At 47.5% G+C, this 12006-nt stretch overlaps 1 protein-coding gene across 2 annotated transcripts in view; it reads left to right on the top strand.

Annotated features, from left to right (window-relative positions):
- TTBK1 (tau tubulin kinase 1) overlaps window positions 1-12006 on the top strand; it is a 121039-nt gene that overhangs the window by 16404 nt on the left and 92629 nt on the right. For both annotated transcript variants that reach the window (XM_074949767.1, XM_074949768.1), the window contains exon 2: window positions 6596-6743. In XM_074949767.1, coding sequence (XP_074805868.1) covers window positions 6596-6743 — 148 coding nt within the window. The remainder of the gene's footprint in view (window positions 1-6595; window positions 6744-12006) is intronic.

Here is a 12006-nt window from a genome sequence, read left to right as displayed (position 1 = left end):
TTAACTTACTGTCTGTAGGGGTGCCAACTGTCAAATCGCACAAACCCAAACACCATTGCCCTGCCCCTTCCCCAAGGCCACACCCCTTCCCACCCCTTCACCAAGGCCCCACCCACACTCATTCTCCCCCACCCTCACTCACTTTCACCGGGCTGCGGCAGGGGTTTGGGGTGTAGGAGGGGGTGCCAGCTCTGGGCTTGGGGGCTGGGGCTGAGGGGTTCGGAGTGTGGGAGGTGGCTCTGGGCTGAGCCTGGGGCAGGGGGTTGGGGTGCAGGAGGGGGTGAGGGCTCTGGGAGAGAGTTTGGGTGCAGGAGGGTACTCAGGGCTGGGGCAGGGGGTTGGGGTTGGGGTGCAGGAGAGGGTGCTGGCTCTGGGACGGAGTTTGGGTGCGGGAGGGAGCGAGGGGGGCGGCGCTTACCTTGGGTGGCTCCAGAAAGAGACCAGCATGTCCCTCTAGCAGCAGCCCCAGGGGTCTCTGCACGCTGCCCCTGCCTGCAGGCCCCGCCCCCCACAGCTCCCATTGGCTGCAGTTCCTGGCCAATGGGAGACATAGAGTCGACACTCAAGGCGGGGGTAGTATGTGGGGAGCCCCCGGTCCCCGCCCAGAGACCGCAGATATGTGCTGGCTGCTTCTCCGAGCGGCGCAGGGCCAGGGCAGGGAGGAAGCCTGCCTTAGCCCCACTGCGCCGCCGGACTTTTAGCACCTAAAGTCTCCCGGTTTGGCATCAGTAGCCTCCGGGAGATAGGACTTGATTCCGGGAGACTCCCAGCGAAACCGGGAGGGTTGGCAACCCTAATAGTCTGTGAGGCACAGTATGAAATCAGGATTGCACCCCCCTCGTTCCACAGAGGATACTCCCAAGTCCCTTCCCACCCAGTTCCAACATGTGATTTGCACAAAGATCCGGGGAGAATACAGTCTCTGAAGTAAACTTCATTATTTATTATTCAGCATTTTATTGTCCTACTCAGCATTGCTCAGTGCGGGAGTATCCTGCCCGTTTGGTCCTCGCTGTCTTAGCTGTTTGCTCTTCCTTTGCCATCCTCCTCTCTGTTTGTCTCCCCCTTTCCTGGTTGTGTCTCCTCTGTGTCCACTTCCCTTCAACTACTCCTAATCCCCCCCGCCCCTCCACACCAGGGGCTTCCCCCCTCCTCCCTTCCCCAGGGCCTCACTAAAATGATCAGCAATTAGTGAAGGCTGATCATCAAATGTCTTCATTAGGCTCTAGCATTAACACTCCAGTGAGATTAATGGAAGGGCCGAAGAGTTCATGCCCCTTAGAGTTCTTGTTCCAGGTTTTCCACAGGCTCAGTCAGACATCACTGTATTGGGGACTCTCAGGTCACATGTGGAAGGTTTGCTTTGTAGGAGGACTAGAAGTACATGCAGACCTGATGCTTTACGGCCTTGGCCTACACATTAGGACCATGACATGCTGATATTTGCTCAGGGAACCTACTTCTGTGCTAGTGAGCAGCTGTCTCCTCTGTCTAGAAAGACCCAGGGTTAGCTACTTATAGGGGCACATGCATCTTTGACACCTTTGGATTTATTTGATACTGTCTGTTTTTTTTATATCCTGTTAAAATCTTGAAAATAAAACTTTCCCCCCTCACTGACTGTCTTTTTCCAGTTCTGACCAGCCCTGGTTTTAATATCATGTGTCGAATGGGGCAGAAATGGACGTACCTGTTTACCTGTTTACTTTGTGTACCTCCATTTATTCTGTATATTGTTTTGGCACCAGCACTGCACGTTGTGGGTCACTGCGAACTGCTGCTCTGCAGGTATTCAGTGGAGGACACAGCCGTGGCATTGGGATGTTTTGTTTTAGTGCTTTGTCAGAAAGGACTTTAAATAAATACCTTCGGTGCAACAAATTGGTGATGCAACAATAAGGTTGAGATGTTATGTGCGCTCAAGTTAGAAAATTTAAAATTACGTTTCCTTTAGCAGGCATAAACTGGCCCCTTGTGCATTGTACGAAATGCTTTGTATTACTGCATCCGGTGAGACTTAAAGGTGACCTACAGTGGGGAAGGAATTATTGTTGTCCTTTTTTCCTTCTGTCTGCTTTTTTCTGCAACTTTTTTACATAGTAAATGTAGGTCTTGACTAACCTGCTTTTGCCAGAAGAGTGGGGATAATTGGAGAACTAGCATGGTCGTGACATCACAGAGAGTGAGGAAGTGAAATCTGAGCAATCGGAGGGAAAGATTTTCAGTTAAATTTCAAATGCTTTTTATTTATTTAGCCGCTATCTAATAGAATAATATAAGTAAACCATGGGGAAGAGTGATGTCTTTGTTAAAGATCCAGCAGCCTTGGCCTGTCAGCTCAGAGCAAGGTCTCTGTCCAGTTGTCTGGTCCTACAAGAAGACGTCCAGCACAGACAGGGAGGGCAAGACTTGAGAGTCCTGATATTTCCAAAGCAGATACAAACTGAAAAAAACCCTAACCCCATCAAACCCCAATTCCCTTTCAGGGCTTCTCTACTCATTGTGAAGAAGCAAAAGGGGCCTGAATCCAAATTGTGTTCTCCTTTGCAGATAACCCGTCAAAATAAGGGGTGTTTTCAAAAATCCTTTTTCTTCTCTGCCAGTTCTATGGGGCTCAATCATGCAATTTTTACTTATCACCCCTTTGAATGGGAGTCCTGTCTGAGTAAGGATGGCAGGATTGGGCCCGTAGGGAGGAAGAACCAAAAGGAAAAGGAAGTGCAATATATTTCAATTTCATTTTGCTTATGGTCTTTCATACAAAACTGTCTTTCCAGGTGCTCTGCCAGCTACAACATTAAATAGAAAGGCCAGGTGGGGAGCAATTAAAAGGGGCTGCCGTTAGAGAGTAAGTGCGTGTTCAGCACAGCTTTGAAATGAGGCGGAGAGGCAGTTCCAGCCCTCCCGTGGATGCTGACCAGCTGGGTGGAGAGCTGCGCGTGGAAGTGGAACCAGAGGATAGGAGACTGAGTGGAGAACAGAGCTCAGAAAAGGAGGGCAGGGAGCTGGCAGCAGTGTGTGTATGTTTGCAGGGGTGATAACGAATGCACTGGTGTGTACGTTTCTTTAGCACCCAGGGCACCGGGGTGGTTTTTTTCCTGCTTATTGGCATTCTGCTGGGAACAGCAGAATCCCTTAATGGTGCAAGGAAATGACTTAAGTGACCGAGGTAGTGTAAGGTTCCCTATGCCCATGTGCCATGCCTCACCGTGGCTCTGGAGGGAGCACCTTTAGGGTGCAGCCAGTTCTGTCCCTATCATAGCCAGTATTTTGAGCTCTTTCTGGGCTGGGTTGTCTCAACTATTTTTATGTCCATGGGGAATTCTCCATAAAAATAGATAGAGAGATATGGCCCTTGGGAAGGCCAACAGCTTATTATGATGGCTGTAGTTTTAAAAAAAAAAAAACTCAAAGGTAATATTGGGACTCAGTTGAGAGTCTCAGCTTCTTCCTTCAGTAGCAAAAATGAGATTAAAGTTATTCTTTGGTACAGCATGTGGATAAAAGTGAAATCTGCCTGTAGTAGCCATCAGAGCAAGGAGATCAAACACATGGCCACAGGCTGTTTCCCGTTGGCTTGATGTGTTTGTGACCCATTGTCACCATCCCAGGTTTCTCTCCAGTCTCAAAGCATGCACTGCCTCGCCCGGTCCTTTTCCAGGAGGTGTATTTTCTTAACAGAGGTTAGCAAACAAACAGAAAAAAACAGACTTTTAACTCATTCCTTAGCCCTGGGCTTCAGGACCTCTTCTCCCTGGGGTCTCTGGCATGCCTGCTCCTGGCAGATTCCCAGTTTCAGTCAGCTCTTCTCCCTTCCTGGAGCAGCTCAGGGCTGCTTCTCTGAGGCCCTGGCCCCTTGTTCCACTCTAGTGTGGCTTCCCCTTCCCAGGGCACAATCTGTCTCGATCCATCTCCCACTCTGACTGCCCACTAGCAGCCCTTTATAGGTGTAGCTCAGCCCTCTTAAATTGGCTGGCTTGGATTCACCTGCTCTGGTCCAGGGGCACTGGGCTTAGTCTATCCACAGAGACTGGCTACCCTGAGAGATCCACATGACACATTCAGACTGTACAGAATCTAAGCTTTTACTTCTTAAAAATCAGTGTCTAGCCCTCATGGTTGCAAAGAAAATCCTTCCACATGTGAACTGGAAATGTAATCAATGCAGAGAGGTTTTACTGTATGTGCAGATATGTTGAAATAATGACTGAGATGTGGACACCTCCCCCCACCCCTCTAATGTTGTTGGCGTGTCCACAATGACACTTCAGTGTTGATACGAACTATTTCATTCCTGATCGTTTTCATGGATGGAATGCCAGAGGGAGTGCAAATGAAGCCTGGTAGCCATCGGAGGAGTGAGGCTCTGGAACAGCCTCCCCCTAGGAGGAGTGGGGGCAAACCACCTAACCAGCCTTAAGATGGATCTTGATAAGTTACGGTTTGGGTTATCTGACAGGGCTGCCTACGAGAGCAGGGACTGGACTGGTGATTGCTGGCAGGATAGTATTGTGACTTTTTTACGCTTGGCATCCAGGGCAGAGCTCTAAGCATTGGGTGTGATTGTGAGGGTGTCCAGCAGCAGAATGGGTTGGTTCTTGTTGCAGGCTGAAATACAAACTCTATCCAGACAGCAGCAAGGTTGCTCGTGTTTTATTCTTGTGACTGGCAATGCTAATGATCGCTCGGAATGAACAGCCTCAGGATTTAAAGAGCCTGTTTCAAAGGAGCCCAGGGGAGTATTTTTCAAGGGTTGTGTGTTACCAGGCCTTGTTTCTACAGAGGTGCTTTCCTCTCCCATTACTGTCTGTGAAACAAGGAAGCAGCATTGATGGCTAGGCCTGTTAGCTCTACAGTCTTCTCCCCTTAGTGATGTCTAACAAGACTAGGCTAGCTAGAGAGGGAAAAGATTCTCCTGTCTAGGATCTCATCCATTTATTCTGGTAGGAGAGGTGGCCTAAGTGCAGGACACAAACTTGAGCTATGGAGTCTATGCCTTCCCTTATCTTACAAGGTACAGAAGAATGAGAATAACATGAGGAGTCATGATATCTTGGGTGCTGTTCCCCATTGTGCCACTGACTTACTAGATAGTCTCGGGCAAGTCATTTAGCCCCTGAAAGCCTGCCTTAGTTTCCCCATCTGTAAAATGAGGATACCATGAACCTTCCTCCCAAGGCATTGGTGAGGTTTAATCAGATAGTCTTGGGAAGTGTGATATATGTGTTAAGTATTATTAATATGGGATGTGGCCTAGAAAGGCTGATCCCAGCATGCCCTGCTCACTCTTGATCCTCACACTTTCAGTGATGGTGTTGGAGAGCTAGGGAAGCTCCCGTGTGAACAGCTATTTCCTTTCCATTGAATAGAGTGGAGCTGAAAGGAACTGGCAGTCCCAGGCCAGATGGTTCTCACTGGAGTCTGCGTCCCGTCTGCTAGTAATGTTGGTGTTATGTATTGCTCCAGTATATGGCCTGCAAATTGCCTTCTCTTCACCATGTCCAGGGAAAATGGGGTACCCCCAAATGTTGAATGGATGGGGCCATGGGCAGCTGGCATAAGTTAGAGCAGACTTAAGTCTGTTCTTACTTGTGCTGGGTCTGGCCTGACACAAATCAGCCCAAGACTGAGGGAACACAAAGATGGCTAAAAGCCACCTTTTCCTTCTCCACTCTTGCTCATAACAGACAGACTGGGAAGCTGGGCAAATACTTCCCTGTGCTTTGATGGGGTGGTCACATCGCAGAGAGGCTGGGAAGCTGGGCTGTTACCTCTCTGGGCAGAGAACGGGTGGTATCAGGGACCATGGGTCTTGGACCCACATCCACAGGACTCTTAGGAGCAATACGCTCCAATCTGCTACCTGCTAACAGCTGCTAAGACAGCAGCTGAACCTCGACAGAGGACTCCAGTCCTGGCACCAGATTGGCAGAATGCTGGGGGTCCTGATTGGTCCACAGCTTCCATATAAGCACAGGAACAGGAAGTTGTCCATACAGCTGGGATCTGCTTTGCTCTGGGAGAACTGTGTTGCTTGTGCTCCTGCTCCCGTGTCTCGACTCCCTTGTATCCCAACCCAGCCTGACTCTGGTTGTCATTAAGAACATAAGAACGGCCACACTGTGTCAGACCAAAGATCCACCTAGCCCAGTATCTTGTCTTCCGAGAGTGGCCAATGCCAGGTGCCCCAGAGGGAATGAACGGAACAGGGAATCATCAAATGATCCATCCTCTGTGACCCATTCCCAGCTTCTGGCAAACGGAAACCACAGTTCTGTGGTTCAGCTCTCAAGTTTGTGTCCTGGTTCTGATCTCCTGGTAGCCTGCCTCCAGGCGCTCAATTCTCGGTTTGTCCTCTGGTCTCCTGGTATCCGACCCGGCCTGACTCTCCTAACTCCTGCTTTAACCACTAGCTCAGACCACCCATGTCCTGATTGTGACACGTGGTCACGTCGCAGGCAGCCTGGGGAGCGGGCCCAGTACCTCCTTGCACAGTGAAGGGGCTGGTGCCCTGCTCCTTCCTGCTGTGAGATGGTAAATGGACAGACGTGGTCTTGCCTATTTGTGCTAAGCCCTGCTTTTGTGTTCTGTTTAGCTGAAGAAGATTGGTGGTGGTGGTTTTGGTGAGATTTATGAGGCAATGGATCTCCTGACCCGTGAGAACGTGGCCCTGAAAGTGGAGTCAGCCCAGCAGCCCAAACAGGTCCTCAAGATGGAGGTGGCTGTCCTGAAGAAGCTGCAAGGTAAGATGGAAATGAGTTGGTAATCAACTGCTCTTTTCTCCAGCAGCTGTGTGTGATCTTACACTTGCCCTGCCATGGCCAGGGTTGGAGGCCAAGTTTGCTCATACTCTCTCTAACCTTCTCCTTCAGCCTAGCTTAGAGTGTGTTTGTGACATTCAACTTTTCAGCACAGAGGTCTGTTAATGCTCTGCATAGCCTTGGGCTTCCAAAGTCTGAGATCTCTTCCATTCGGCTTATCCAGAGCACCGTGTCCAGTTCTGGGAGAACATTTCTTCCAGTTCTCTGAAATCCAGACTTGTCACTGAGGTTTCTTCATGGGCATTTCATGAAGCTATACCTGAGGTGAGCAGGCTCAGGTGTGGCAGGGTGGGTTAGGGTGAACCACAAGTACAAACCAAAGTACATAATTATAAATCCAATTATATACCTAGTCTAAAATGGACTAACACACGAGCATTACATTCTACATTGTATCACGTGCTTTATGATTGGCTTACTGATTTTATGAACCAATCCCTGTATAGATCATGAGCTGTCCGTACGCTACAAGATGTGCTAGTTAGCAAAGCTGCAAGCTGGTCACACATGACTCTTCTGCTTACTTTTTATTTACTAGCTACAGATTATTTATAAGGCCACTTGTGAATTTATGCTTTGTGCATTGTTAAGCGCTGTTTCCTTCCTTCTGTTTTCTTTCATTGTTCACACAAGGCCTGCATTTCCACTCCTTTTTTTTTCTTTTTTAGTACAGCAGTGTTGGTTACTAATTGTACAGCCATTAAAAGTACACTGACTATCTCAATTACATACAGGGTGGAGGCTTCCTACTCTTCATAGCCAACAAAGGGTTAACTGCTCCTACAATGATGGTGCCTATCTCATTATTTTGGTTGGTTATGAGCTGGGTGGTGGGTACCAACTGTTCCAAAGTGTGTTTTACTAACCCCTTGTTTTAGTTCTTCTGTTCCCTAAGCCAGATGAATTACAAGTTCATTACTGAATATATCACGTTCAGTAGCCTTGACTACCTAGCTATTACAAATAGGGATTTTAAGATCCAGGCTTAAGGGAGGAATACTGCTTTTAAATAGGGTGACCAGATGTCCCGTTTTAAAAGGGACAGTCCCGTATTTAAGCCCTCCTGCAGGTGTCCCAACTGTTTCTTAGAAACAGGCCAATTGTCCAGTATTTTCTGTCTCCCCTCCATCAGTACTGGCGGGTCCTGCTGCTGACCGGATCCCTGCTCGCCAGCCGCCCACCCGCCAGCAGTGAGTGGCGGGGCGCCAGTGGTCGATGATGAGGGTGGGTGTGTAAGGCTGGTGGTGGGGTGAAGATGCAGCACGTGGGGACAGCCACTCCCCCTGCTGGTGCATCAGCGCAGCCCCTGTTGCATGCTGGCTCTTGGCCAGCAGGGCCCTGCCTCCCTTCCCATTTCCGGCTGGTGATGGCTGATGAGTGTGGGTAGGTGCCACACAGCGGCCATTTACGTGCTCCCCCTCTCACTGTCCTCTCCCTGCTTTGCCCCTTCACCCCCCCTAACCCGGCTGCTCCTCCATATCCCCCCCGGCAGGGCGTGTCCCTCTCCCAGCGCTGTGCAGAGAACCAGCTCCTGGTCAGAGCGCTCAGCTAACCAGCAGCCTGGCTGGCAGGCTCCTTCCTTCCCCCACTGCCTCTGGCTGGGCAGGCACCCCGGGAAAGCCCAAGACCCTCTGGCCCGGGGCACTGGCCAGGAGGAGCCAAGCCCTGCGTGTGCCAAAGCCCCGCATGGTACTGGGACGGGGAAGCCTCTCCACCCCTCAGCTAATCTCTGGAGTGGCGGGAAGCGATTTCCAACCTGGCCATGCTCCGAACCTGCAGCTTCACAGCAGCTCCCCAGACAGGGGTTTAGCACCCTCTTCACCCCACACCCCTTGGGTCCTGCCCCCACAGAGCATGGGGCTGCTCCCTCCCCTAGGCAGCCTCCCCTGCCGAGCCACGTCTCCAGCTGGGCTCACTGAAGTCCCTGCAGTCAGGTTCCCTGGGCCCTGGTGCACAATGCATCCTTAGGGCTTAACCACTTCTTGCCCACACTATAGCCAAGGGGGACAGGAGGTGGCTTGGTTATGTCAGTGGCCAGCAGGAGCCTGGAGGTGTTAGCTACCTTTCGACACTGTGTGGGCAGGAAAGGACAAGCTGCTTCCAGCCACAGGGGAGTGAGGGGGAAGAGATGAGCTCTGCAAAGACTCAGGCCAGGTCATCCCACCCCCTTCCCTGTGTGTGTGTGGGGAGGTGGGGCGTGCATGTCACCTCTCCCTGTGTGAACCCTAAAGCCTTAAAGATAAGAGGGCAAATAAAAACAATCCAACTATGCAGTATTTCTTTTTAACGGGGGCTCAATCAACTTGATGTTAATTTGAACGTTTGTACTGCATAGTTCTGATTGATTGGACTCGCTTGAATACGAGTAATTTTACCAGGTGTCCCGTATTCAGCATAGGGAAATATGGCCACCCTACTTTTAAAGCATCCTTCTACAGTTTTAACTTTCCCTATATTTTAGTTACTTTATCCCCTAACAGTGTGTATATTGTGTTTTTATCTATCACCACAACAAATTCAGCACATTCCCTGGGTCCATACCGGAAGTGTTCCCCATCAGCCACCATACAACACTTGCCATTCCCAGCATAGGTAGTTTTTACTCCACCAGCTTCCCAGCATCTCAACCATACTGTGCAATTTGTAGACTGTGCCCGGCAGCGTGAACCCACGTGCTGGCGACTCTGTCTCTAAGGCATGATACCTGTTAGTGTCTCTCAGGTTCAAACAGCAGAACAAGTCTTGCGCTTTCCAGACCTTGTCATTAGTTTGCAACAATATTTGAGGAGGCAAAACAAACTCCTTCTGCACCATACAGGTTGCAATGACTTAAGTTTTAACTTCATGGTATTGGACCCTTGTTAATTTCCTTATCCCGAACCGACTGGTGTCATCTCTCTTGTTCTACATTTTTAACTTTTCTGTGGAAATAAAAGAGGGCAAGTTTTCTTGCTCCATATTACTTCAGGCTGGTTTTACTTTGTATAGCATGTATCCCCCATGCTGCACGTTATTATTGGAGCACAGTGATTTAATCCTGTACTTCCTTAAAATAAATTACAATATCATTTATATTATATACAGATAACAAAGCTTAATGAATTCTTGGTTTTGCTCATTCAATGGATGTGAGATGTTTGCTGCTATCTTCTGTTGAAAATGCTTGGCCACATTCCCACAGCATCTTTGTGTCAGCTTGGTTTCAGAGTGACATGTCAATTGGAAACAGTCCAGTTCTTGTGACAGTCTTATTAAGTTTCTTTTGTTGTAGTTGCTGCTCCCCCTTGGAAGTTTTACACCATTCTAAAGTAGACATTTGTATTCAGAAAGTCCTTTCAACAGTTCTTAATTATATTGTCCCAACCGTCAGTGAGAACAATCCTTTAGGTAACTGCTAATTGGTAAAATTGAATAACACTGACACATAGTGAAATTGAACATTTCTGTACAATATTTCCCCCGGTAGATTTTAACCCTAAACTATGGACCTGTTTGCAGTCTAAAACACTTTAATCTTTTTTGTTTTCTTTTGTTTGTTCTGACTTACAAAACTCTACCATATAATTCTTGTGTTTATTCCCTTAGTGGCATTTATTTTACACCACAGTTAAACAAAACTTTTGAATAGAATTTTCAACAGGAAATGTTGCCATGTTTGTGAATGGGAAGGGCATTATTCAAAGTTGCTCCATCATCCATAATTAGTAACCTATTAAAAGAAAACAGAATTTGGGTGGCACTTTCCAATGGTGATTGGGCTTCACTGCTTATATTGACGGATTTTCCTTGGCGCTGGGTTGGTTTCTCCTGTCAAAGCACACAGCTATCTGAAAAAGAAAATACAACCTATCGGAAGTAACACATTCACATTTCTTTTACCCCTTTCACTGTGTACACTGCATGTTCCATAGGAATGCACACTGCTTTCATAAGTAATTTCCATTTTTCACTTGCCATAACATTATATTAGCGATGTCAATTTACTTATATATACATATAATACATTATTAATATTTTTTCTGCAACTGTTTCAGCTGTTGCTTTGTTACTGAAAAAGGGATCCAGCGTCTATCCTTGTTCTGGCCACCCTTTGAGTCCCTATTTTCATTTACTAATTTCCAGTTAACATTTATAACCTAATTTTTTTAAAAATGTTTAACCATTGTAAAAGCATTGAGGTGCCCAACATGTTAACAAAGTTAAGGCTGCCAGGAGATGTTGGCTGCTGCCCCAACAGAGTTTGGGTCAGCATTGCAACTCTGAATGAAAGATTTGGCTAGATTTGTAGTGGAATCTTTTAAAAGCCAATGTATTTCATGCTTACGTTTTACATTTCCTTTTTAAACAGTTTAAAAAAAAATCTGCAGTCCCTTGCTGTGCTGCAAACAGTTTGAGACCAAATAAATATTTTACATTTGCTTGGCTTAGCCTAGCCAGCTGAGCCTCTGAACCTCCTTCTTTCCTAAAATGGTTTTACACTCCTGATGTCTTCCCTTTGTAAATGGCAGATGCCACATTTAAGTTGCTCACATTTCTAACCGGCAGTTTTATTTTTATATTTAAGACTTTGCACAGGCGAACTCTTTTGGCCGGGGCTCTGATAATTGCTGTACCCTAGCCATGTTTTATTTTGTGGGTTTTATTCCCTTATTTTCCTTCCCTGGCTCAGCTATCTGAGACTTTAGTGAGCTAATTGTAACACTTTCCATTTTTCTTTTTCTGACTGGCAGTATTACTACGTGTTTTCCCCCCTTTTTTCCCTTACAATCTGTTCTTTGAGCTGATCACCTCCCCTTGTGTTGCTCTGAATTATTTTTCTACACAACCATACCCAGGTTACATCCGCTCTAGTACACTCAGAAGCAGTGAAGCCGTATAGAAATCCCTATTTCGTTTTTGGTGATTTTGACTAAATCGTCCATAGTCAGATGAGCTTGTCTGTCTGCCTGCAGCAGTCATTTATACTTTATTATTTACAGACCATTACTTTGAGAAAAGGGTTCATTTTCCTTCAGAGTGGCTGTTAAAGGCTCCTGGAGACAAAAACCTAGCAGTAATCACCACCTGACCTCCTTGTATCACTTCACTGAGGGTTCCACCAGTCGTGACTATCCAGAGTTGTATGGATATAATGGGGTTTTATTATTAAACCAAGCTTTTAACACTTCTACTTCCTCTTTGTAAC

This window comes from Natator depressus, chromosome 3, assembly GCF_965152275.1.
Source record: "Natator depressus isolate rNatDep1 chromosome 3, rNatDep2.hap1, whole genome shotgun sequence".
NCBI classification, from domain to species: Eukaryota; Metazoa; Chordata; order Testudines; family Cheloniidae; genus Natator; species Natator depressus.
The sequence above is the reverse complement of the archived record's forward strand: the minus strand, read 5'-3'. Positions and strand labels throughout refer to the sequence as shown.